At 55.5% G+C, this 26987-nt stretch overlaps 1 protein-coding gene across 2 annotated transcripts; it reads right to left on the reverse strand.

Moving 5' to 3' along the window:
- Positions 1-14238: 14238 nt before the first annotated feature.
- DLL1 (delta like canonical Notch ligand 1) lies at positions 14239-23915 on the reverse strand. Of its 2 annotated transcripts, none has more exons than XM_055536215.1 (11): positions 23681-23915; positions 22180-23082; positions 21454-21514; positions 20967-21224; positions 19216-19276; positions 18318-18448; positions 18057-18226; positions 17726-17942; positions 15901-16696; positions 14906-15047; positions 14239-14813 (listed from the first exon to the last, which is right to left on the reverse strand). In XM_055536215.1, exons 2-11 carry the CDS (start codon positions 22714-22716, stop codon positions 14808-14810), a joined length of 2379 nt encoding a protein of 792 aa, XP_055392190.1. In that variant the 5' UTR covers positions 22717-23082; positions 23681-23915; the 3' UTR covers positions 14239-14807. The 2 variants fall into 2 exon arrangements, with proteins under 2 accessions (XP_055392190.1, XP_055392191.1); XM_055536216.1 differs by lacking the exon at positions 23681-23915 and having other exon boundaries at positions 22180-22476; positions 22663-23570.
- Between the last annotated feature and the right edge of the window lie 3072 nt (positions 23916-26987).

Raw genomic sequence — 26987 nt, forward strand, 5'->3', positions numbered from 1 at the left:
TGAGTTGGTTGGATGTCATCACCAATTCAATGGACGTGAGTTTGAGTAAACTCCGGGAGTTGGTGATGGACAGGGAGGCCTGGCATGCTACAGTCCATGGGATCACAAAGAGTCAGATATGACTGAGTGACTGAACGGAGCTGAAATGATTGCATCGGGCCACCCAGTGACCCAGCATCACCTCCCATCCCGATGTCCTCAGCTGATCACAAGGGCAGGTCTGGCTGCCACAGGAAGCAGCATATTCTGTCCACCACATCCTTGATCTAGGTAACTTTTTAATGATCTCTTTGAATTGCATCAGTTTCTATCATCCTTGAAGCTGATGCTTCACCTTCACCTGACCATTAACTGGGTTCTAATTCCAGGATGCTGGGAGGTGGAAAGGACAGCGGAAGGAGTTTTTTCCACCTGCATCCTTCTGCCAGTTGTTGCTGAGCACCCAGCACAGAAGACACCAAGCTCAGGGTGACCAGGACTACAGAAGGCCACAAGGTCACAAGCAGGCAGGACAGCGAATGGCCACCGGGAGGCCCTCTCACTGTGTCTGTCCAGCCACATGGACGGAGCCTCCTGGGGCGCATGTCCTTCCCCCAGAAGTGAGCCGGGAGCAATAAAGTTTCCTGTGGGTTGTGTTTTCTTGCCAGTTTGTGGGAAAATGCACAAACACAAACCCCAATGATCTGAATGAGTGTCACATGCTAATTTGGAATTTTCACTTCCTCAGTAAACCAAAGCGAGAAAGTGAAAGTATAACAAGAGGTCAAAACCTACTTCCTAGAATTTCCCAAATTTCTAGAGGTCGTTGCATTTCCTGTGGAGACGGCAGGCTGACAGCATGGAGTATATGGCCAACGACCAGGATCATCATGGCGTCTCAGCGCCCACGTGTGTGGTTCCCAGTCAAGTCTGGAGCGCCTGGGTCTCGTGACCCCCTGACCCTCATGAGCTGCAGAACCTGGTGATTGAACCCCCATGTGCCTCAATTTTTCATCTGTAAAGCCTTTAACCCAGGGCCAAGCACCAGTCCAGCCCAGCCCAGGGCAGAGCTATTGTTACTCCAGGTAAAGTCTAGACCTTCCCAGGATGCTAATCCCAGGACCCAGGGGGCTTTGATGCTGGAAGGAAGACTTGCTGAGAAGGCTAGCCTGAAAGTGAGGTACGCTCAGCACACCTAACAGACGGAGGGAACGGGGCCACCCGTGAAGCAGCACAGGGGCCGGGGCTGCAGTGGGAGGGAAGCAGTTCCCATCAGCCCATATCCTGGCCTCGCTCCAGGCCCCTTCTTCCTCTCTTCAGGATCAGACTGGCACCAGAGAGTGCTTTTCCGCAGAGAGGCCAGGCCTGGGGAGGGGAGACCCACTGCACAAGTTACAAAGAGGCAGCTCCCCTGGGGCGCTCCATCCAGAACGGGGTCTCTGCAGATGTCTGGGGGCCATCAGGGGCCAGGTGGTCACCACAGACAGGGGCAGGAGGCCCAGCCTCGTTTCCTTGTTGATGGGGTGGAAACTGTATCCCCCACATAGAATCTGAGAATTATGGCCTTGCATCCAAATCCTTCTGGAAAGGTGTTTATTTAAATGCTGTCACTGGCCACCAGGAAGCTGTGTGGTGAGGGAGGCTCAGAAACCTCTGGGACTTGGTCTCATTGGCACTGGAACCTTGGGCTTCAACCTCCACAGGTGAGAATAGGGATTAAATGACACGCGCTCGGTGCAGAGCAGGGACCCTGGCTCCGGGTGGCTGTGTGAAGAGCACGTTGGAGGCTCGATCCTGAAAGGGCGGCAGGGAGGCCCTGGCCCCAGGCGGGGCCCTCAGCATTGCCCCTGTGCGCTCGCTGAGCGTGGGACAGTGGGCAGGAAGCTGCCGCCGAGCAGCTGACCCTCCTCTCGCTGACGCTGCAGCAGCTCCTGCCACTTTCACTTCTGGTCCCAGCGCTGACAGTCACTGTCATTCTGAAACCGCTTCCCTCTGGCCACAGACACCTGTCAACACACAGCTAGGCTTCAGTGCAGTTTTCAGGGCCCGCTCCTGAATCTTCTATTTTTGCATAATAATACTTTACTTATGTGGGACTTCACAGCACAACATCAAAAGGTGGTTTGTGATAACAGCCAAATTTATTAATAATTAGTGTGGTCAGACCATCTGAACCATAATATTGCATGAAGAATTGCTCAGACTGCATCTCACTGCATCAGGTGCAAGGAGTTCGGTATACCGGAACTCAAGCCGGCATCCCGTGAGAGTGACCAGTGTCCCCACCTCGCGTGCGGCCGCTGCCACAGCCGTCCTGGGCTCACGAGCCTACCTGGCCGCTCCTCTGGGCTCCTGGTGTGGGCTCTATGTCTGCCCGTTGCCCCAGCTGCCCCAGCTGCGGGGCGGTGAGATGCTTCCCGCCCCCTGCATGCGAGGACTTCTCAGAATGAGTGACCGCGGCTGGCGCGGCTAGAGCAGCACTCTTGGCCCCCAGCTTTGCTCCTTTACCGACCAAAAGACAGAACTGCCATCTAACTGCCATCCAGCCCAGAGAGGACGGCAGGCTGGCAAATCTCACTCGCTTCTCTGTCCATTGAATGTTTCCAAGCTCTCCTGTTGCTGACACTCCAGCGAAGGAGACCTAGCCCCACGCCGCAGTGTCAGCTGACAGGAGCCGCAGGCCAGGCGCTCTCACGCAGCCAGGGGCCAGGGGCTTGTCTTCTGGGCTTTCCCAGGGTCAGCAAACCCCAGAGCAGCCGGGCTCGAGATCCACGGGAGGACCAGGCTGCGACTCTGAGCCTGCTCACAACGGAACCCTAGAAATCACGGTGAAGCACTGCAGGGTGTGAGGCCCAGAGGTGGCCGCACGCTGCCCCTCGCTGCCCACAGTGAGGTGTCCAGAGCTCTGGGCCCCGGCGGGAGGGGCAGCGGAGCCCAAGAACTCTGATGCAAACTGAATTCAGATGAAATGAACTGGGCCAGAACTCTTCTTTCACCAGATGGTCTGTCTAAACGGGTGACTTTATATCTCAAAAACTTTAAGTTCCCTAGGATATGAGGGGCATGGAGCAAGGCCAGGAAGGGTGAGGCAGGACTATTGGGAGAAACTCTCTAGTTACCCAGAACTGAGGCTGCTTTATGCTGCAAGGGTGGCTGTATGTCTTCTCTGCCAACAACCAGGAGGGTGGGGGGCGGTGGGAGCAGGTAGGGAGCAACATGGTCCTTTGTATCATTGCTGGCTGACTCGTGGAATGTCGTTTATCTCACCCAAAGAAAGCTGCTCTCTGGGCTTCTCACTGGCCCTGATGCCCTCAGCTGGAGCCCTCATCCTACCTCCAACCATTTCCCAACAAGTCTCCCCACAACCCTGTTCCAGGTGCCAGCTGATGAGATTTACCCAGACACCATGAGGACCAGCAGAGGTGCCACGCCTGCTCCATAATCCCTCTGTGAAGTGCGTAGGAGAGGCCACCTCCTCAGCCACCCCCGTCCTATTCTCCCAACTGCACCAGAAGCCCTGCTTTCACCAAGGGCTGGCCCTCAGCAGAGAGAGGGAGCTGGCTCCAGAAGCAGAAGGGGCCCAGGAGGCAAGGTACTGATGGCAGCCCCAGAGGGGCCCCTGGGAGCATGGGTAGGAAAAGAAGGCTGAAAAAAGCAATCAGCACCCATACTGGGGGTCAGTGTCCATACCAGGGACTAGCATCCATGCCAGGGACCAGCATCCATGCTAGGGACCAGCATCCAAGACAAGGACCAGCATCCATACCAAGGACCAGCATCCATACCAAGGACCAGCATCCATACCAAGAACCAGCATGCATACCAAGGACCAGCACCCATACCAAGGACCAGCACCGATACCAAGGACCAGCACCCATACCGAAGACCAGCACCCATAACAAGGACCAGCGTCCATACCAAGGACCAACACCCAGACCAAGGACCAGCGTCCATACCAAGGAACAGCACCCAGACCAAGGACCAGCGTCCATACCAAGGAACAGCATCCATACTGAGGACCAGCACCCAGACCAAGGAACAGCGTCCATACCGAGGACCAGCACCCATACCGAGAACCAGCACCCAGACCAAGGACCAGCACCGATACCAAGGACCAGCACCCATACCGAAGATCAGCACCCATAACAAGGACCAGCGTCCATACCAAGGACCAGCACCCAGACCAAGGACCAGCGTCCATACCAAGGAACAGTGTCCATACCGAGGACCAGCACCCATACCGAGGACCAGAGTCCATACCAGGGACCAGCGTCCACACCAGGGACCAGCACCCAAACCAGGGACCAGCACCCAAACCAAGGACCATCACCCATACCAAGTACCAGCATCCACACCAAGGACCATCATCCATACCAAGGAACAGCGTCCATTCCGAGGACCAGCACCCATATCGAGGACCAGCGTCCATACCAAAGACGGGTATCCATACCAAGGACCAGCACCCATACTGAGGACCAGCACCCATACTGAGGACCAGCACCCATACCGAAGACCAGCGTCCACACCAAGGACCAGCACCCAGACCAAGGAACAGAGTCCATACCGAGGACCAACACCCATACCGAGGACCAGCACCCATACCGAGGACCAGAGTCCATACCGAGGACCAGCACCCATACCGAGGACCAGAGTCCATATCAGGGACCAGCATCCACACCAGGGACCAGCACCCAAACCAAGGACCATCACCCATACCAAGGACCAGCGTCCATATCAAGGACCAGCACCCATACCAAGGATCAGCGTCCATACCGAGGGTCAGCGTCCATACCAGGGACCAGCATCCATACCAAGGACCAGCACCCATACCGAGGACCAGCACCCATACCGAGGACCAGAGTCCATATCAGGGACCAGCATCCACACCAGGGACCAGCACCCAAACCAAGGACCATCACCCATACCAAGGACCAGCGTCCATATCAAGGACCAGCACCCATACCAAGGATCAGCGTCCATACCGAGGGTCAGCGTCCATATCAGGGACCAGCATCCACACCAAGGACCAGCACCCATACCGAGGAACAGCACCCAGACCAAGGACCAGCGTCCTTACTAAGGACCAGCACCCATATCGAAGACCAGCGTCCATACCAGGGACCAGCGTCTGTACCAGGGACCGACATCCATGCTGCATGTGTCTTCTCTGAGCCAAGACTGCATTGGTGACCAGGCCAGCCAAGGACAAGCTGTGCAGTGGCCAGTTTCCACATGGGCAGAGGTAAGGCAGGAGTCCCTTTGCGTCCCCCAAGTGGGAGGCTTGGGTGGAAAAACTCTTACAAAATTTCTAAACAAGGAAAAGAGACATGATATATGTGAGCAGAGACAGTCCAGCACAGTAGGAAGGGTCCACATGCGTGAACTTGCCCCACGGCTGTCACTGGAGTCAGCTGACCAAAGCAGAGGCTATGCACAGAGCCTTTGGGCGACGGGGGCATGGGTCCCCCACCTTGCCTGTGCAGCTGTGCTCGTGAATGTGCCCACTCCTCAACACTCATGCAACAGTGGGTTCATCATGTGTCTACCATATCACATATTGATTATATTGCAAATATAGTCGTTTAGAAAAATTAAGACAAAAGTACACCCACCTATGAAGAAAATGCAAGCCACACAGACTGCAGACTGCAAACACACTGGGAGGGTCTGCAGAAGGGATGTTCTCCGAGGGTGCCAGCCCTCACTGCTCAGCGGCTGGCCTGCTGGGCCCTTCACTGAACCTGTGACTTTTCTGGGTCATGGGAAAGGGAAGGAACTATTCCACCCTTTAAAATGTCTATGAAACACCCAACACGCAGTGGGTCCTCCACGTGGACAACAGGTGCCGGGTGCCACCACTGAACAGATAAAGTAGATTAATTCTGATCACTATTTTCACTAGTCAAACTGGGGAATTAATTTCTTAATTATGACTCATTTTGTTGGTGAAGAACTTGCAGGATTATAAATTGGTACAAATTTTCTAGTGGAAATTTATAGATGGTTAGAGTCTTTAAGTGTTTATTTCCTCTGGCAAATAAATTTCAAGTCTAGAAATTTATCATAATGAATAAATAACACAATTACAAGCATTTATGTACAAAGATGTTCAATGAAACATTATTTAGACCGACAGCCATCAGATATCTACAAACGGGGAAGAGCAAGTGTATGCGGGCACGGCTGAGGAGGAGAACAGTCTTCCTCCAACAGCCAGGCTCATCCCACTGAGGAGAGAAGAAAGCCTCGGAGCCCAGGATGGTCCCACCGCCTCACACCCAAGGGGACACCTCCCGGGCCGTCAGAAGGGAGCCACCTATAGGTCACCTGGGACAGCAGGTAAATAAAAATAGCATCCTTGGCTTTGGAATGAGCAGGAAGGGAGAAAGGTGAGCACACAGTCTCCAAGTTCTGTTTGGGTCAGTTTGTTAGAATCAGGCGGACACACCAAATCCATTCAGGGAAACGCAGCCAGGACTGACTCACAAGGTGGCTTCACCACGAGCCGTGGAGGACAGAGCCCACCTCCATTCCTCAGTCACATGGAAGAGCCCTACCTTCCACAGAGTCCGCTTGGGGCTGGGAAGCAAGTTTATGCTGTCAGAATAGGGTGAGAGTCAGCAGAGAGACCTGAAAACCGGGACCAAGGGCAGCGCCTCCTCTGAGAACGCAGAAGTGACCGAGAGGGGCTATTGCTGCATTCAGAGCATCAGGGACCCCATCCCTCACCCCGTGTCTCCTAGTCAGATCGTCCCCCACAGCCTAGTGCCCATGACTCTGCCGGGCCAGGATCGTGCAGTTGGGACCCTTCCCTCTGCTGACCCAGACAGCAGCACGAAGGTTCTCCAGCCTCCTTCCCTCTTCCCTTTCTGTCAAGAGAAACAGGAAGGGACCTCACCTGCCTTTTTCACCTTAATTGAAACTCCTCCTGAATTTCGGATGTTTTCCACTCATAAGCATGCCCTTGTAAATATTGCACTTGATCTTTATTCTCAAGTTGTTTCTAAGCTTCTAACGAAGGGCATCCACTCTAATTCTTGGAGTCATGTGCTCAGGCAGTGCGTCTGTGAGTGGCAAACACGGAAGGTACTTCCTCCCACTTGAGATGCAGGAGCACAGCCTGAGGGGACCATGGAAACGTCACTGATGCTGCGAGAGCGCATCACAGGTCACTTCTGTACAAGGGGAGGTGACTCGAGACTGGCCAGAGCTGTGTGCGGCACTCCTGCGCCATAAAAGCGGCAGAAACCCTCAGCCAGTTCTGTCTCCGCAGGTGAATTCACATTCATGAAGCCTCCTGTCAAGTGCCCAAGATGAGCACGTTCTCCCTTCTGATCCAGTCATGTTAAAATTCAAGTTAACTTAAAACTTTACTAACTTTTTGCTAATAGTGATGTGAGCACGTGAAAGGTAAAACCCAGTATGTACATAGCACAGACGTCGCCAGCAGAAGTTGATGGCAGAGAGTTCAAACTTGACCTCATGGCATTCTAGGTCTTCATGCTGCTTCTCACTCGACATTTCCGGGGTTTTCACAGGTCACATCACAAGGAAATGCAGTCACCCCAACAACCTGCTGCCAGACCAGCCAGTCTTCTGATCCCATGCAAACCTCGCGACAGTTTTGGACTCTCCCCTCTAACCCTGACCCAGTTCTCTTGTCGGGAGTGCTGTTACCCACACCTCACTGTTTCTTTGTGTGCGTTAGAAAAAGAAGACCCTGAGTCTGTGTTGCCGTACTTTTTAAACACTGCGTCATGCTGGTGACTTCAGAGACCCCATTCTCGTTTCTTTTAAGACTGTAATCTCCAGAATGTGCGGAAGGCAACGGCACCCACTCCAGTGCTCTTGCCTGGAAAATCCCATGGACGGAGGAGCCTGGAAGGCTGCAGTCCATGGGGTTGCGAAGAGTTGGACACGACTGTGTGACTTCACTTTCACTTTTCACTTTCATGCATTGGAGAAGGAAATGGCAACCCACTCCAGTGTTCTTGCCTGGAGAATCCCAGGGCAAGCCTGGGAGCCTGGTGGGCTGCCGTCTATGGGGTCGCACACGACTGAAGTGACTTAGCAGCAGCTCCAGAATATGGAATCAGGGAAGCCAGTTGTGGGGCAGTGGATGTTTCCTTAAGAAACGAGAAAGATGAGAAAGGGAGAGTGTTGCTTTTCAAGTTTTATTAGCAAGAAAAGGCAAGGATGATGTCAGCCGCACCTCCCAGGGTGATGCCAGCCAGATAGGTGTCTCCAAAATGGAAATGTTTATTTGAGCAAATGGATGTCATTCAAGGTTGTTCTGGGGGAAATGCTAATATTCTGCCTGGACACACACCATCTTTAAGAAGTTTACCTCTGAATCACTTCCAAATGGCAGATGCCTGACATAGTCGATGTCTCAGGCGTCTACACCTGTCACGAGAGGCTTGATGCCACGGGAAGCACAGCCTGCCCGGCCCCCGTCCGAGGCCCCAGCTCAGCCCGAGTTCCAACCCTACTCCTCTAGTTGATGTTTCTACAGACACTCAGCTGCCCTTTAGGAAAAATACTTAAATTCCTTACAGTTTTTCTACAAAATTCATACCCTGAGAAATTACTCAAGGCATATGGCTTTGTTTGCTGGATACCAAGCAAATATCCACATAGCACATTTGTGTCAGGTGACCTCTCATTTATACAAAAACAAAGGAATATAGTCTCCCCCTCAGATAATATCTGTTTGGCCTCATGCTGTGGTCCCAAAGTACCAGTGACAGCAGGAGGAATAAACCTCTGTCACAACCAGTCCTCACAGACTCGTGCATTTCCCTCCCATGCGGGCGAGCGTGCACACGCACGACCGCGCTCGCTCAAGCCCCAAAGTGGGCCTGGAGGCAGTGAGAGGCCGGGCTGGCCCCGGGACACAGGCCGCCCACAGTCACTGCTCGCACACCTCAGCTGTGGGCCGGCTGGAGGGTGGCGCTGGGCCAGCCCGGGGGCCTTGGCGGACGGCCCGGTGGGGTGCTCGCCGCCCAGGGTGCTGCCGGGTCGAGGGCCTGCAGGCGGGAGGTGGAGGTGGAGGCTTGGGACTGGTGGCGGGGTGGGGGGCAGGCGGTGCACAGCCACGTCCAGCCCCCGGAGTGGCCAGAGCTGCGAGCTAAATGGACTACGGGGAGGACAGTATAAAGGGAGGCAGAGAGTCGGGAGCCGGGTCACACTGAAACGACAGGCCAAGGTAGGTCTGTGCAGATCATGCTAAAAGCAGCCGGAAGACATTAGCTGGTTTTAGCAGGAGCAATGCTCTTGGTTTGCGCTTTGGGAGCCTCCAGAGCCGCATGGAGAACAGGGTTCTTGCAGAACTGCCCAAGGAAGAGCATCACTGTTCAGCAACGCAGACCATCTCCAAGCCCAGCCGGCAAGGGCAGAGCCTGGATCTGGCCCAAAAGCCCTGAGCAAACCCGCTGCATCTCAACCTGTTGGATTTGATCGTTTGGTCTCCCAAGGCTTCTCGTCAGAGACAGAAAGGCTCCCTCAAAACCACTGTGCAGTGCACATACTTCTATGAGAGACAGCGTTACGCACACCAGTGAGCATGTCATCATAATGCGTCCCCCGTGGAGAGTCCCTGCCCATGCACAGGAGAGGGCAATGCAGCCCCTTGCACACCCCCTGCCCCGCTCCACTCCGCTGCTGCCCACTGCCCGGCTTCTCGTTTCACGGGCTCCCCGCCCATTGCCTTTCTTGTTGTCTTTAAGCAAATCCCAGACATAGTATTGTTTCATCCGTAATATTTAGAGTTTTCTCTAAAAGTTAAGTACCTTTCTCTGTTCAACGTAGAAGTAATGAGCTCTCACATCTAAAATGTTTACAAGTGCTGTTTAATATCATTAAAATGCTCAATCAGCATTTACATTCATCCAGGTGGCTTGTGAATTTTTTAAACTGTTTTTTAACCAAGTTGCTTCTAATCTGTGGGCTCCCTGATCTTTCACCTTTTGCTGAGTAGATCCTAGTGATGTCCTGACTGTGTCCTCAGCCCCCTGAACTCCCGTAAACTGGTAACTAGATCAAGACGTCTGACCAGATTCAAGTTCAGTTTTCTTGGCAAAATACTTTCTCAGTGATGTTGAAAAATACCTATACAAAAAAGGTCTTAATGACCCGGATAACCATGATGGTATGGTCACTCACCTAGAGCCTGACATCCTGGAGTTCGAAGTCAAATGGGCCTCAGGAAGCATCACTATGAACAAAGCCAGTGGAACTGATGGAACTCCAGTTGAGCTATTTCAAGTCCTGAAAGATGATGTTGTGAAAGTGCTGCACTCAATATGCCAGCAAATTTGGAAAACTCAGCAGTGGCCACAGGACTGGAAAAGGGCAGTTTTCATCCCAATCTCAAAGGGAGGCAACGCAAAGAATGTTCAAACCAGCACATAGTCGGGCTCATTTCACACGCTGGCAAAGTAATGCTCGAAACCCTTCAAGCTGGGTTTCAACAGTGCATGAACTAAGAACTTCCAGATATACAAGCTGGGTTTAGAAAAGGCAGAGGAACCAGAGATCAAATTGCCAACATCCATTTGGTCATAAAGAAAGCAAGGGAATTAAAAAAAAATCTACTTCTGCTTCATTGGCTACACTAAAGCCTTTGACTGTGTGAATCACAACAAAATATGGAAATTCTTAAAGCAATGGGAATACCAGACTATCTTAGCTGTCTCCTGAGAAACCTGTATGCAGGTCAAGAAGCAACAGTTAGTAACGAGACATGGAATGATGGACTGATTAAAAATTGGGAAAGGAGTACGTCAAGGCTGTATATTATCATCCTGTTTATTTAACTTTTATGCAGAGTACATCATACAAAATGCTGGGCTAGATGAAGCACAAGCTGGAATTAAGATTGTTGGGAGAAATATCAGTAACTTCAGGTATGCAGATGACGCCACCCTTATGGCAGAAAATAAAGAAGAACTAAAGAGCCTCTTGATGAAGGTGAAAGAGGAGAGTGAAAAACCTGGCTTAAAACTCAACATTCAAATAACTTAAGATCATAGCATCCAGTCCCATCACTTCATGGCAAATAGAAGGGGAAAAAGTAGAAACATGGCAGATTTCACCTTCTTGGGCTCCCAGATCACTGAAGATGGTGACTGCAGGCACAAAATTAGAAGACACTTGCTCCTTGGAAGAAAAGCTATGACAAACTCAGACAATGTATTAAAAAGCAGATACATCACTTTGCCAACAAAGGTCCTTATAGTCAAAGCTATGGTTTTTCCAGTAGTCATGTGCAGATGTGAAAGCTGAACCATAAAGAATGCTGAGCATTGAAGAATTGATGCTTTTGAACTATGGAGCTGGAGAAGAGTTTTGAGAGTCCCTTGACAGTAAGGAGATCAAACCAGTCAATCCTAAAGGAAATCAACCCTGAATATTCACTGAAGAAAGGACTGATGGGGAAGCTGTGGCTCCAGTACTTTGGTCACCTGATACAAAGAACCAACTCATTGGAGAAGATCCTGATGCTGGGGAAGATTGAGGGCAACAGGAGAAGAAGGGGGTGGCAGAGGATGGGACGGTTGGATGGCATCACCGACTCAGGGGACATGAACTTGAGCAAACTCTGGGAGACAGTGAAAGACAGGGAAGCCTGGAGTGCTGCTGTTCACGGGGTCACCAAGAATCGGACATGACTGAGCGGCTAAACAGCAAGGGTGTTGTTGGCTGACTGCTCAGTGACACAGGGCAGGTGTGTGGGCTTCACTTTCTCCTTGGCTTGTTTGGGGTTTGAACACAGGTCGTACTATTTGCATCTCAGCCACTGACTGCTTTCAGGCTCACAAACACACATGTGAGAAACCAGGGTTACTAAAAGGAGCTGGTTCCAGGGCCGAGCCTGAAAGTAAGACACACCCAGGAACGTGGGGTGAGCCGAGGAGCCCGCAGGAACGGGAACCACCCCACCCTGAGCAGCAATGGCCTGTGAGCCTCTGAATAAGAATAACAGCTGCGTCTACACTGCCAATGAGAAGGGACCTCTCGTCACTGCAGAGGATGATCAGTGGAAGGAGGATGGATCCGAAAGCCATCGTCGTAATGAGAACTCTCCGCACTATGCTCGCAACGTTTCCGTAAGTCCAAAAGCACGTCCATGTGAAAAGTTAACGGAGAAGCCTAAGGAAAAGTGTGTGAGCCTCACCTTGCTTACTGGTCTCGCCACAGCCCCAGAAGGTGGCACGTGGAACATGGGGTTGAGGTCTGTAGGCGGGCCCCTGGGCGGGGGTCACGCACGCTCCGGTGCTCCTCTGAACTCGAGAGCCAGGTCCAATGCCAGCTTCACCCCTGCCGCAGGGACTTTTCATCTCCTTGTCTCAGTCATCACTGCTCCTCCCTGCCTGGTTCCCAGCAGTCTCCTTGGAGGACGTGCCCCAAGGCTGATCATGCTGGGTGTCGCTTGTGTGGTGGATCACAGCTGGTCTATAAATACCCATGTGTTTATATGGATGTTTTTCATCAATGTATCTAAATTTCCCATTGCAAATGACATAAACCCTGAAAGCTGAGGGACCATCTGGTTAGATGTCAAATTAAAACGTCAGACTCAGAAGGGACCCGGGGACACACGTGCCCAGACAGCCGTGTGACAATCCCAGAGCTGCATCTCTGAGTCTCCGTTTGCTCTCAGGCAGGCTACTTGTTTGTCCAGATAAAAGATGAATTTATTCCCTGATTTTACTAGAAGGTGGGGAAGATGAAAGTGAGATTATTTTTAAGTACATGGAGGTTCTTTCATGGAATGGACTTCACAAGAATCCCAGAAAATTCCGTATTCTTGAAAATAGATATGCATTTATTATCCAAGTCAGGTCACTTTTGAAGGTGAGAGGAAGCTATGAATGACTCCAGGTTAACAAGAGTCAACGGGTCTGAGTTTACCCCACTTTTTCACCAGATCCTGTAGACTGTTGAAAGAAACCTTGGCGACCTCACTTATTCCAGAATATGCTGCTATCCCTTAGAGGAAGCAGGGGGCAGTTTGAAGGCAGAGGAGGTTTAGAAGCCTAAGTCTTCCTTGGCCACACTTGGGCTTGATGCTGACATCTCTCCATGGATGAGGTCACTCCGCTGGAGTCCCTCCTTGAGCAGTTATTCCACAATAACCAGCCAGAGCGATGGGATGGATGGGTTTGTGTCTTGGATGCAGGAGCCCCAGCCAGGTGGCTTCCCAGTACTGTCTGGCCTGATGTAGCTTCCTGGTCTCCATCTTCTATGCATACAAGGGTGGGCTTGAAGACTGACCATCCTCCATAGGAAGAGTCCAGAAATAAATCCATCATGGTCACTGGGCAAAGGCAACCTCTTTCCTCTGACTGTTCCCTCCGACCCCAGAAATAAACCACTCCTCCCCAACACTAACTTGTCTTAGCGAGCTGACCATCTACACAGATCCTTCAGAACCACCAAACTGCTCCAGCGGTGGGGGTCTGTTAACTCCCATCTCATTCTCAACAGGAAGCTGCGTTTGTGACCAACAGTGATGGCACTCAGGTGTGGAGCCAGATGCCCAGATCTGAACCGACTTTGGCCCGACCAGCCCAGAGTAACTCCACACCCAGGCCTCCGTCTCCTCGGCCACACAAGCAAGCCACAACAGAGCTCCTGGGGGATCCATGAGACAACTCAGGAGGAGCAGGCACCTGGCAGGTAGCGACCGACCACTCAGGAAGACAGGGTTTCTGTCCTTGCTGTTGTCTGTCCTGTGGCTGAATTTGCTACAAATAAACCCACAATCAAATGGATGGGTAAGTAGTATTCTAGGACCAAAAGCTTTTGCCATGGCAACACTGAAGTGCTTCACGGGTATTTAATCCAAAATGAGGCTTGTTCCAGTCCTGATGAAAGTAAGGCTCAGAGGAAGGTGACCAGCTCCAAGGTTCTCGGCTCTGACCAGACAGGAGGCGCAGGGGCCCGGGTCCCGTGTTGCCCTGGAGTCCAGGGGCTGCCAGGAGCAAGACAGTCCACAGCAAGGCACCTGCCCCTTCTTCGTCCTAATGGCAACTCCTGGAGGGCTCTTTGAGGGGCAGAGGAGCGAGGGAAGTTGCTCATCATCAATCCAATGAAACTGCGCAAGGAGCAGAGGCCGCGTCTGTCCTCAGGGTCTTAGACGAGTGTGGGCGTCGCAAGTCTGCTTGGAGGAGGGGTGAGTAAGCACACCTCTGGATGTTGTTCATAATATTTATTTTGGAAAAATATTTTAAAAAGGAATTTCTTCATTAACAAAACAGTAAAAAACTCAAATAACATTTGCACAATATTCCATAAATACATTTATATACAAAAAAATATAGTCACATTGACCCGAAGTGCCTTTGTACATATTTACCAAAAATTTAAATTATAAAAAATGAACATCACAAAATACTCAAGCTTTACAGATATCATGAAAAATATTTTTACAAGTCCAAAAAATAACGCACATTTTTTCCACCTAGAAAAACACATTTTAGTATCAAAAAGGACAATAAAGGCAGTGTTTGTGATTCTAATTCAAGAGAAGACTGGCTCATAAGAATCCAAAATATACACTTCAGGCAGTGCGTGCTTCTTACGTAGTGATCAAGTCCATTCGTTTAAATATATATTTTTTAAAAGCAACTGTCCATAGTGCAATGGAAACGTCCTAGAGGCAGAGCAGCGGCTGCGGGAGCACCCGCCGCCCCCGGCAGGAAGAGGACCTGGCTTCCAGCAGCAGTCAGGAGCACGTCCGCTCCTCCCAGCAGCATCGTTGGGGCCGACACCTCGGAAGTTCCTTGTTCTGCAGAAACGGAACTTGCCCCATCACCTCCACGTCACACCTAGAGGGCCCAGGAGACAGGGGAGGTTATCGCGGCCGGAGGCCCAGTTCTGGCTCCCCGGCCGCAGGTGGGCCCCGGAAGCCCGCTCTGACCTCAGTCGCGATGACACACTCGTCCTGCTCCTCGGACATGACGCACACAGACTGGTACATAGACTGGTACACAGACTGGTACTGTGTGTCTTTTGAAGCAGAGTACACGGAGTCTGGCCTTTTTCTTTCAGACGCTTCTCCACTAGAGGCAAATGAAAGGGCCACAGTCAACACATGAAAACATTTTTGAACAGGAGAATGATCAGAGCTTGGAGGAACACACCCAGCTGGCCCCCCTGCCCAGCCTGTCCTGCCTATCCCTTGGGTGTCGGGGTGTCCTCCCCGGGATGGCCCCCCTGCCCAGCCTGTTCTGACCACCCCTTGGGTGTCGGGGCACCCTCTCGAGCTGGCCTCCCTGCCCAGCCTGTTCTACCCATCCCTCGGGTGTCGGCCGTCCTCCCCGGGATGGCCCCCCTGCCCAGCCTGTCCTGCCCATCCCTCGGGTGTCAGGGTGTCCTCCCCAGGATGGCCCCCCTGCCCAGCCTGTCCTGCCCATCTCTCGGGTGTCAGGGTGTCCTCCCTGGGATGGCCCCCCTGCCTAGCCTGTCCCGCCTATCCCTTGGGTGTCGGGGTGTCCTCCCCGGGATGGCCCCCCTGCCCAGCCTGTCCTGACCACCCCTCGGGTGTCGGGGCACCCTCTCGAGCTGGCCTCCCTGCCCAGCCTGTTCTGCCCATCCCTCGGGTATCGGGCGTCCTCCCCGGGATGGCCCCCCTGCCCAGCCTGTCCTGCCCATCCCTCGGGTGTCGGGGTGCCCTCTTGAGCTGGCATCCCTGCCCAGCCTGTTCTGCCCATCCCTCGGGTGTCGGGCGTCCTCCCCGGGATGGCCCCCCTGCCCAGCCTGTCCTGCCCATCCCTCAGGTGTTGGGGAGCCCTCTCGAGCTGGCCCCCCTGCCCAGCCTGTCCTGCACACCCCTCGGGTGATGGGGCCCCCTCTCCAGCAGGGCCCCTGACAAGCTGGCCTCCCCACGTGCCCCCTCCAGGCTGAAGCACTCACCCTCTGAGTGTCGGGGTGCCCTTCTCCTCCCCTGCAGAGCCTTGGGGCTGGCCCTTGGCATCGCGCATGCTGTGGGGCCCCGCTGTGGCTGAGGCACCCTTAAGGCCCTGCAGCAGGTTGTAGCCCACAGCAGAGTCCCGGGCCACGAGGCCGTTTTTCTCCGCGCCGGGCTCCACGTGGAAGTCTGCCTTCTTGTTGGTGTTCTTGATCTGCGTGGCCCCGATGACGCTGACAGAGATGTCCTTCTCCCGCTGGCGGTTGGCCAGGTTGTTCATGGTCTCCGTCTCCCCCCGGCAGGGGTCTGCAGGGGGCCGGCGCTTCTGCAGCCTCAGCCGCACGCAGACCACCGTGGCGGCGCAGCCCAGCAGCAGCGTGAGGACCAGCACCACGCCCGCCCCGACGGCCACCCAGGGGAACGGGCCGGCCTGGCCCTCCACGTACTTCTCTGTGAGGTCCACCACCACGGGGCCCGGGGGCGGCTCGGGGAGCAGGAACTGGCAGTTGGGGCCCCCGTAGCCCCGGGCACACTCACACAGGTAGCGGAAGGCCCGCTCGTGGCAGGTGGCCCCGTTGTGGCAGGGCGCGTGCTCGCACCTGCTGACGGGGGCACTGCAGTTCCTGCCCGTGTACCCGGGGGGGCAGGTGCAGGAGTACTCGTTCACGCCGTCCCGGCAGGTGCCCCCATGGGCACATGGGGAGGAGGCACAGTCGTCCACGTTGTTGTCACAGTGCCTCCCGGAGAAGCCGGCCTGGCAGCGGCAGACGTAAGCATCGCCGAGGTCCACGCATTGAGCACCTGGGGCACAGACAGGGCGGCAGCTCGTCACCCGGGGACATCCTGGAGCACCTGCTGCCCCTGCCACCAGGCCGCACACCAGAGCAGAGACACAGGGCGGACCAGACAGAGGCCAGCACTAAGGCAGCACGCGGCTCATGCCAGCCCACGGCAGGGTTATACAGGCTGACACCTCCTGACATGCACCGAGCAAAGCGCTTCGCCTGCACTGCTGAATTCATCCTCACAGCAAGCCAGCAGAGGACCCAGCTCATGGACGAGGAAACCAAGGCTTAAACCCTTGGCATGGTTTCAGTTAGTGAAGAGCAAGAATCGAAACAGAAAGAAAGAGAAAAGAAGAAAGGCAGGGAGGGGGCTAGGAATGGGTCTTTGTCCTTCCAGAGCCAAGTCTGCTAACCCTCCCTGTTTTTCCTCTCTAAAGATGAAGCATCCAATGCTCTATTGGTTAAATGGCTGGAAACAAACCGGAGAGAGACCTTGACCCCAGGACTGCCTGTGGAGCACACGGAGAGCAAAGCAAGGTGATTTCTCTCTTGTCCACAGTCACATCCAGTGCAGAAGTGCCCAAGATGGTCTGGACTGTCTGGGCCCAGCTTCCCCGCCCATGAGTTTCCATGGGGCATCCCGCCCACTCGTGGAGACCACGCAGCCTCACCAGCCAGCTCTGCTTGGAGACCGAGCGGAGTTGGGCTGGCCCCCAAACATGCAGTGGCTGGGCTGTTGTGCGGGCGGACCCACAGACACTGGGGTCTCGAGCACCTGAGGAGCCACAGGACCGCAAGCGAGTCACTGCATCTCCGCCTGAGCTGGTCCTACAGGGAAGGAACACTCCTACCTGCCTTTCTAGCTCCCTGGGTGTTTCCAGACTCAAGGATAAGACTTCTGTGAAGTTTCTCATTGTTCAGACAAAAGGGCTTCTGAGACTCAAGGCAGCTTACAGTGATGAACTCAGCTTGAAACTAAAGCCACACACTTCTCATCAATGTGGACCCCGGACAAAGTCTCAGGTGGGTCAGGTAGCCCCCTTACCATTGGAACAAGGCGAGGAACTGCAGGAATCCATCTTCTTCTCACAGTTAAAGCCGGAGAAGCCCCCAGGGCAGCGGCAGGTGTACCCGCCCTCGGGGTTGTCGGAGCACCGGCCCCCGTTGAAGCAGGGGCCATCGGCACACACCATGGCACTCAGCTCGCAGACCCTGCCGTAGAAGCCAGGTGGGCAGGTGCAGGAGTAGCTGTTCTCAAGGTCCTGAGTAACGGAGAAGACGAAGAAAGCTTTCCTAGTCGCTCCCGTGACCCACACAGTCTGCCTCAGACCAGGGCTCCTGGCCCCGGCGGGAGAGCCCGCGGCAGCTGGACTCACCGTGCAGCTCCCTCCGTTCCTGCAAGGCCCCGTGCTGCACTCGTCCACCTCCGTCTCACAGTTGGCCCCCGTGTACCCAGGCCGGCACGAGCATGTGTAGCTCCCTTGGCCCGTGTTGGTGCAGGTGGCCCCGTTCCTGCAGGGCTTATGGTGCGTGCAGTAGTTGAGGTCTGTGAGGGTGGAGATGGGAGAGGAGGAGAGATGTGGGAGACGTCCTCGCCTGTGACCGAGCCCAGGTAGGCTGCGGGGGTGGACGCTTACCCTGGTTGCAGAAAAGGCCCCCCCAGCCCTCCTGGCAGTTGCACTGCCAGGGCTGCCGGCAGGTGCCGTGGAGACAGCCTGGGTACCGGATGCACTGGTCGCAGTACCGGCCCTGCCAGCCCACTCTGCACCTTGGGAGAGAGGAGGGTCAGTGCACGCCGCTGCTGGGTTCACACAACCCCCTCCCCAAGCACGAGACGTCACCTCCAACAGCATCAGCGCTGCTGGTCCTCCAGAGGCTTGGGCGGCCCTCGGGATCTCTAAACCCCAAGGACAGCTAAGTCCTGCCTCAAAGGGTCTGGCTCTGGGCATGAGGGTCAACCAGGGCAGCATCTCTAGGTGATTCTAACCTACTAAACACTCTCCTTTTCTCTGCCAATTCTTTTAAAATCTCATCTGTAAGTTCCACAGCCACTGAGTAGCTTAGGTGAATGACTGCTGCTGCTGCTGCTAAGTCGCTTCAGTCGTGTCCGACTCTGTGCGACCCCAGAGACGGCAGCCCACCAGGCTCCCCCGTCCCTGGGATTCTCCAGGCAAGAACACTGGAGTGGGTTGCCATTTCCTTCTCCAATGCGTGAAAGTGAAGTCGCTCAGTCGTGTCCGACTCTTAGCGACCCCATGGACTGCAGCCCACCAGGCTCCTCCGTCCATGGGATTTTCCAGGCAAGAGTACTGGAGTGGGGTGCCATTGCCTTCTCCATAGGTGAATGACTACCTTGATCCAAAAACTGTCCAGGTATGTATTAAGTAGAAACACCAGAAAAACAGCTCCCCCACCCCGCAAACAGCTAATCTTACCTGAGTTTTTCAAAGGATCATCTAGAGACACTTTGCTAATACACTAGGTGTAAAAGGACAACAAGAAAAAGAAAGAAAAATGCAACTTTTGCAAACTTACTTGCATTCCCCTGGCTTGTCACAAAATCCGTGCTGCTCATCGCACCCTGGCAAACAGATGGCTGCAAGAGGAAAAGGCACAGGGTCAAGCCCGCCAGAGTGCTTCCAGCATGAAGGGGCTACGAGCTGTGCCCAGCAAGCCAGCGAGCCCGCCGGCCCTGGCATCGGACTTGTCGGACTTTACTCAGCGAGAGGAGCATTCTTCTTAACACAGCAGCTCAAGGACAAAAGAGCTCGGAAGCCCCCCCGCCCCAACAGGCCCCTTTTCTTCTAAGAGAGGGTCAGAAGTCCTTCCCCCTCCTCCTCCCCCACTTCCCAATTCTATGCACAAAGCTCCACCTCTTAATACCCAGAAAGTGTGTGTGTAGATAAGGGTGGACAGCTGGTATGCAGAGTACCAGGGCAAGACAGCTGCTCTATTGTCTGTTCTCTCCCAGCAGCTGCCCCAGTGCAACAATACCAGCCTCCCCCTCACACCCCATGCCCCCACCCCTCACACACACCCCTAGCATGTACACACACACACACACACACACACACACACGCACGTGCACCCTTTCCGCCAATGGGAACAGGCGTGCGTCCCAGCCGCCTATCCCCGGAGAGATCTAATCGATGGCACGCGCGAGCTGGGGGCAGGGAGAGACTCCAGTGTTTGAATAAGAAGAAAAAAGTTTAAGTTTATGGCTACCCCACGGCGAAGGAGAGGGCGGGTAGCCAGGAGGGAGGCAGCAGGCAAGCCTGAGGTCCCGGAGAGGGGGGAGCCTGGAGGCTGAGGCTCCGGGCTGGCTTCCTTCTCCTGGCGTGGAGACTCATTAACGAGCCGCCCCACAAGTTTTCAGGACAACAGAGCCAGCTCGGGCCAAGGCGAGCTCAAAGGAGCCGAAAGCTGAGCGGGCTGAGCAACCATGACGCTGGAGGCAGGACCAAATCAGAACTGAGAAAGTGCACCTCCCAGCGAGAGGTTCTACCCTACAGGACTCTGGGCAGGAGGAAGACGCCCTGGGGTTTCTGGGGGTCTCCCCTCCCGGCTCTGGGGAGACCTGGAGTTGGGGGGGGGCAGTGAGGCACCTGGGGCCCCGCTGAACTAGGCCCAGGAGTCCCACAGCCCTCCCACAGCCTGCACCTGTGAGGACCCAGAGCTGTGGGCAGGCAGGGCCGGAGTCACTCGTGTGAAGCTATTTCCTTCCTGGGCAGTGCTCTGTGAGCACCCCACAACAGGGCAAGTGGGCCCCTCCCCAGGCAGAGCTGGCAGACTCACGTCCCCCACAAGTGAAACTGTCACAAACAGTGGGATGTTTTTAAATACACTGGCTCTGCAGAGAGGCCGAGCACACTAACTCCGGAGAGAATGAAGCACTCTTCAATGAGACGCTGTCTCGCAAAGAGAACTCCTTTGGTAAAAGCATGCCCTGCACACAGCCTCCTCTCTGTTCCTCCCTTCCTTCCTCCCTCCCTTCCCTTTGGCTTACTTCCTGACCCCTGGCCCTGTGTCCAAAATCCTCCCTGATTAAGAAAGGCAGCTTCCCATTGCGGAAGTTACAACGTCTGAGTCGACCCCAACCCGCCTCTGGCTGACTGTGAGGTCTCAGCTAATCTCTCTGGCTCCCTGGCCCAGTTTCCACCCCCCAGAACGTCTCCTTGGGGCTAAAATCGCAGGAACCCAGCAGCCCAGAGAATATGCCCCCCTGCTCAGGAGTGCAGGCCTGGGGGAGCAAGCTGAGGGCGGTGGCCTCCCTGCCCCAGACTCACGTTCTGTGCAGTACTGGCCCTTCCAGCCGGGGTTGCAGACTTTCTCCCCTCTCTCCCCGCAGGTGAAGTGTCCAAAGGCGTCATCTCGGGGGCGGCAGAAGACGGAGCAGCCTTCCCCGAAGTAGTGCTCATCACACACAAAGCGGTAGGAGTACTTGAGGTCTGTGCGGCCGCTGCTGTGCAGGTCCTGGGACCACTCCTCCCCAACCGCCAGGTGCCTCTGTGTGGCCAGGCGGCTGATAAGTCTTTCTGGGTTCTCTGCAAAAAGAGGACGCCCAGTTGGTTCTGGCCGAGAACCCCGAGGCTTGGGGAATTGGGGAGAAGGAAAAGATGCCAGGCAGGGAAGCTTAACCCTTCTCCTGGACCTCCCAGAGGAACGACAGAATGAAAGGTGTAGATACTTGTTTCCAGAAAGGTTTGAAGTCAAGTACATACTGATAAGGGAAGCAGTTCACGTAGTTTAGGAGTTTGGGGGGATTGTTTTTACCTGTTGCAAGGTCATCAGGAGAATCTGTGTGGAGAGCTTCAATGATCAGAGAGAAGGTTCCCTGGAGGAAGAACGGAAAGACAGAAGACAAACCAGAACTGTTTACAAAAGAATCAAAGGATTTCGGGCAACCCAGTGGCTGCAGATCCGTGCGCAGCGTGTCCTGGGGAGGGTCTGTGTACCTCTCTTGCCTGATTTCACTTTCCTTAAGCATATGGAACAACTTTCAAGAGTGGTTTCCTGATATGTTTTTTCAGTCTGTTAATACAGGATATCGCGTTTGAAAGAAAGAAAGAAGACCGCGGAGCAGGCGGGGCTGGAGGGGCTTGTGTGCAGTCTTCTGGGGAAGGAGCCAGGGAGAGGCGCTGGAGGCTGCCAGGCTGCGAGGGCGACTGACAACCGACCGGTCCAGGAGCTGCGGAACTGGGACTCTCCCACGTGAAGGGGTCCTTTCAGCTCCGCGGCTCGGCGCGCAAACCGGACACGGAAATGTCCCGGGTCCTCGGCCTCTCCGCCTCATTCTACCCTGGCTGTCACCCCACGCACCACCCCCTCGCCGCTGCCACCGGCTGTAAGTCACCCGGGCGTGGAAGCTGCGCCCCAGGGCCCCGTAAAGCGTGGCGCCCACCGGCCCGGGCCCCCCCGCACCCCCCGCCCTGCGCCCCCGCCGCGCCGGGGCCTCCCGGCCCTCCCCGCCCACCCCGTGCCCGCAGGTGCGGCGCTCACCGGCCAGGTGAAGCCAAAGGGGAAGCGGATGGGGTTGCTGAAGGCGGGGTCCGCGCCCGCGCCGTCCGGGAGGCTGAAGGAGTCGATGCCCAGCACCGGGGTGACGGCGCTGCCGTAGGTGCAGGGCGGCTCGGGGGACACGCTGGCCTGGTAGTGCTTGAGGCACACGCGGAAGAAGGTCCTGCAGGCGCACGGCGGCGGCCCCGCACCCCCGCGGCAGCAGTTGCGGTTCCCCAGCAGCCCCTTCTTGTTGACGAACTCCTGCAGCTTCAGTTCGAACACCCCGGAGCTCCAGACCTGCGGGCGAGCCGAGGGCGTGGGGCGCCTGGCGCGGGGAGCCCGCCCGGCCGCGTCCTGCCCTGGGCACTGCCCCCCGCGCGGCCCGCTCTCCGGGGTCCGCCCCCCGACGCCACAGGCCACCGGAGCGCCCGGCTGACAGCTTACTCGACGGCGCGGCCCCGGGGGCCCCGCGTGGCAGCTTACCTGGCACAGCAGGGCCGAGAGTACGGCGAGGGCCAGGGCGCACCGCCCGCCCATGGTGCACCCCCCGCGGCGCTGGCTTTCCTCGCGTGCCCCCCCGCCCCCCGCCTTGTCTTCCGAAGTCGTTAGGGGACGCTGGAGGAGGAAGGTGTCTCTGGGAGCTCGGGCAGGAAAACGCTGCCGCTCTGCCTCGGGCCGAGATAATCCGGACTTCTCTCCTGAAGGGTCCGGCTCCGGCTCTTTCGGAGGCCGAGGTTCCTTAGGTCCGCCTTGCGGAGGCGACAGCGACCCCGGGGATGCGCGAGAGAAAAGGGGGGGAGGGTCTCCGGAAAGCAGCTCCTGGCGCGGCAACTTTCGGTTTTCCCCTCTTTCTTCCAAAGCGCAAGTAGGTAGGGGTCGTCTGCTTCCTGGTTTTGTCTCAAGCTTGTTGGCAGGGGAAAAAAAAAGAAAGAAAGAAAGAGGGGAGAGAAAGCGTCCAGATATTCAGCCCGATTCCCAACGAGCTGCAGGGCTCCTTGCGAGTCCGTTTATCGAGCTGCGGTCTGGAAATCCCACGCGCGAGGCGGTAATCCGGGGCCGTGGAGCAGGAGCGGCCCGGCCGGCTCACTCGGGGGCGGCGGTCCCGGGAGCGCCCTGGACCCGAGTCTTTCCCGGGGACCCAGCCAATGCCATCCAGGTCAACGCCCGGGGTCCCGGACCGGGTCGAGGCGGAAGCTGCGCGCCGGGCTGTGAGTCCAGTGCGGCGCCGGCCGGGGTTCCGCGGGCGCGAAGGAGCTCGGGCTCTCCCGGCGCAGCCGCCTTATATCCCGCTGGCCGCCCGCATAGCTAATGAGATGCAAATGAGCAGCCCCCCAATCTGGCGAGAGCTGTCACAAAGGAGCCACTTTTCCAAACCCTCCTCTCAATGGATCGCCAAATGGTCAGTGAGCTGTAAAATGTGCAACCCTCCTCCCCGCCCCCACCCTCCCCGCCCCTGGTCCTCCCCTGCCCCCGCCCCCAGCCCCCGCCGCCCGAAACGCACTCATTTACATTCCTGCAAAACGTTCACCGCAAGAATCCCCTCTGCGCCCGAGGCGGGTGCCGCCGCCCGGGCTCCTCGGCGCTGCCCTCCGGCCGCAGGCCCGCAGAGGCCCGGGACACGCGGGGGCGGCGCTGTGCCCTGGCCCGGCCGAGAGCCGCCCGGCGAGTGAGGCCGCGTCCGGCCTTGGGAACCCTCCGGTCGCCGCGGCGCCCGCCTCTGTCCCCTCTCCGGCCGCGGCCGGGTCCTGCGGGGGGGCGGGGGGGGGGGGGTAGTGGAAGTCGGAAGCCCAGTCCCCGGCGGGCCGCCCCTCCGCCCGGGCAGTCTCTTCCTAAGGAGGAGTCTCCGGGGCGGGGGACCCGGGCGCAGGGAGGGGAGGGTGTGAGCGGTGGGCAGAGGGTGGCCAAAGGGCAGCGGCAGTTTCGGGAAGTTTGGGAAGCTCTGACACCCAGACGCCTCCCGGACAGCGACTCTGCGTCTGGAAACGCAGAGGTGAGCGCGGCGCCCTCGGGGACCCCGTTTCCTCGAGCTCGGGGTGTCCTCGCACGGGTCGGCCGCCGCTGGGGGCGGGGTCCGGGTAGCGCAGGGGATCCTGACGTCTCCAACCGCCGCCCCCCCTCCGCCCCCAACACACACACACACACACACACACACACACCCTTCTGGGCGCGATTCGCGGCCTCCGCCACCTTTCCTGGGTCTCCGGCCCCTCTCTCCTGGGTATTCCCCCCTCGGTCTCCCTCTGCCTGGTAAAAAGTGAGTTTGGTGTGTGTCGTTCGCGTGGCTGTCATTAAGGCAGTCTGTTATTGTGCGCGGCTGAATCAGTGGCTCTTTGTGCGCTCAGCTGTATGGTAATGCAGACCGCACCTGCTCCCCGCACAATGCAGAGAGAAAGAGCTCCCCTCCGCGCGCGCGGCGGCCTCTGCAACAATGTCCGGCACATGTTCTAAAGCCTCTCCAGCCTGGCCCCCCCAGCCCGCCACCTTCGCACAACCATCACCTTATTAGGTTTTTACACGTCCATCAGACACTAGAACTTTTGTCTTAATTTTTTTAAAAGGGAAATGAGTTTATTGGGAGAGCCGAGAACGCACGTTATCTCACAATGCGCTAAGTTGCTTTCAAGCTTGAGGGCACAGTGCAGAATTAAGGTGGGGCAGGGACTCCCACTCTGGCATCCAGCCTCGCGCAGGGCTCACGTTGAGGTCTCTATCGCACCCCTATCTGCTCCTCCTTCCATCTCCCCCACCCCCAACACTCGGGGCACCGTGATCTAGGGTGAAAGGTGTGAGCGTGGAGTAAAGGTCACGTTGATGAGCAGTACAGCGCAGGGCGGTCACTGCGGCCTCGCTATAGGTGAGCTGCAGCCGGCTTATTGGTAGGGACTGCACTGTCCTGGCAAAATGTGACTTTCATTGAGGCAGATGTTGAGATCACAGTGACCACATAACGCCCCTGGAGAGGGAAAATCCTTAAAGACCAAGTAATCAGCTGAAGTCCTCCATGGTCATCCCTCCAGCTATTAGGCTCCCAAATACCGGTCAAGTTTCAGGACAGATTTTAGGTTTTCCACTGTTGCCAGAGAAGCAAAGAATTAATCAAAAGTAATGTAATTCAAGGCTGAGGTGAGAAAGGCGGGCTTGGACCCCGCCAGAACCCCCTACAGTTTGGCTCAGAACAAATGGAGACTTCAAACCTTCTTGTGGCCCCACAAAGGTGGCAACCCCAGTGTGGCTGCCCGCTGGGGACTTTCTGAGGACTCACTGCATCACCACTGCGCTGGGCCAGCTCGAATCCTAATTTAATCTTGCCACCTAGTGTCAGCATCCTTTTTTCACTACATCCACGTTTCCTCTGAAAGCTAATTTCTCAGAACTCTGGTCCCTACTGCATGGAAGCTGGTGTGTATACAGTGAAGGGGAGGGGGTGTGGGGAGAGAGAGAGAGAGAGGAGAGGGAGAGAGGTGGGTGGGGAGAGCTGAGAGGGTTCTGGGAGCAGGAGGAGGCCAAAGAAAGGAACATGAGATCTAAGTCCTCTGTGCTTCCAGACTGAGAGTAGATTTCAGTAAGAAATGAAATATCAGGAACCTTTTAATTAGAAAATGGAAGTGAGAAATAGGCTCATTTGAATGACTGTTTAGAAAACTGGAAATAAAAAGTTCCATGCGCAAGGGCTTAAACCTTGGGGTGGGGGGAAGACTTGCCCCAAATCTTTAACAAACCCCCCTCAGTATCAAGTATTTGTTAAATTGACATGGCACAGATTTCTCGATTACAGCGGCAAAGCGGAACTGAAAGGCATCGTAAAATCCATCAGAATCCTGCCCAAAGCGTTCATTCTTTTCCAGCTTAATTTATGCCACGCGATTCTGTATTGGGGAAATCAAGCAGAAAGCCCTTTTCTTGTCCTTTCTCTTCCTCTTGCTCTTCTTTCCTCCACTTTCTTCCTCCCGTTCTCTCTCCATCTTCTTCTCCTTCTCTGCCCCCCTCCCCACGTTGGTCACTCTCCCCCTCTTCCTTTCAAAGCGGAGCTAACGGGAGACTGTTTAACTTCAGTGTTTCTATAGGAGTCTGTTGTAGTTTAACTCCTGCACACCAGTAGCTGAGATGAACAAAAGAGAGACTCGAGGTCCAACTATTCACCCTTTCTTTGCTCTTTAATTTTCATTGATTGGGAAGACAAGGGGAGCCCTTAGGGATTCAGGCTGAAGGGGGATGACACGCCTTTAGACGCCATCAGCCCCCTAGCCAGCCATCTGCTCCGAACCAAATGGCGTTTTTTCACTCCCTAACTGCATGTCTGTATACTCCCGCAACTAAGCGCTCTGAACCCCCTAAATGCAGGAGGGAGCTTAAGCTTGACTATGTTAAATAGACTTGCCCCGTGTTGGCTGTAGCAGCCAGATTCCCTCCTCCCCCACACTCCATAAATCCTCACCTAGCTCATTAGGAAAAAGCAGAAAACTTTCTTTTAAATACTTTTTGATGTCTCAGCAAATTTACTGTACAAAGTGAGGCTCATTAGGGCTTAGAAGGCACCCAATATATCAGACACAGGAGTGGAGAGAGGGATTTGCCCCCTGGTGTTGGTGTTTTATTTTTGCCAGGCATGCATAGCTTGTAGCCTGAATGACCCCAGTGACCAGGGTAGGCTCAGTTGTATAATCAGAACCACGGCTACAACAACTGCAACTGAGATCTCTATTTGTTGGAGACGCTGATTATTTTACGCACCGCTTTACTAGGCCTCATGGGAATGAAAGCTTATGACCATCATTTTATCAAATTAAATATGCCACTGTCAGCAGTGT

The sequence above is a fragment of the Bubalus kerabau genome, chromosome 9, assembly GCF_029407905.1.
Source record: "Bubalus kerabau isolate K-KA32 ecotype Philippines breed swamp buffalo chromosome 9, PCC_UOA_SB_1v2, whole genome shotgun sequence".
NCBI lineage: Eukaryota > Metazoa > Chordata > Mammalia > Artiodactyla > Bovidae > Bubalus > Bubalus kerabau.

Bases quoted from the DNA above. Each gene is read 5' to 3' on its own strand.
- DLL1 (XM_055536215.1), bottom strand. From the start codon at position 22,716: ATGGGCGGGCGGTGCGCCCTGGCCCTCGCCGTACTCTCGGCCCTGCTG. The intron at 19,277-20,966 runs GTGAGTCTGGGG...TTCCTCTTGCAG, and splicing joins GGGCCAGTACTGCACAGAAC to CCATCTGTTTGCCAGGGTGC. The intron at 18,449-19,215 runs GTAAGTTTGCAA...CTCTCTCCCAAG, and splicing joins GACAAGCCAGGGGAATGCAA to GTGCAGAGTGGGCTGGCAGG.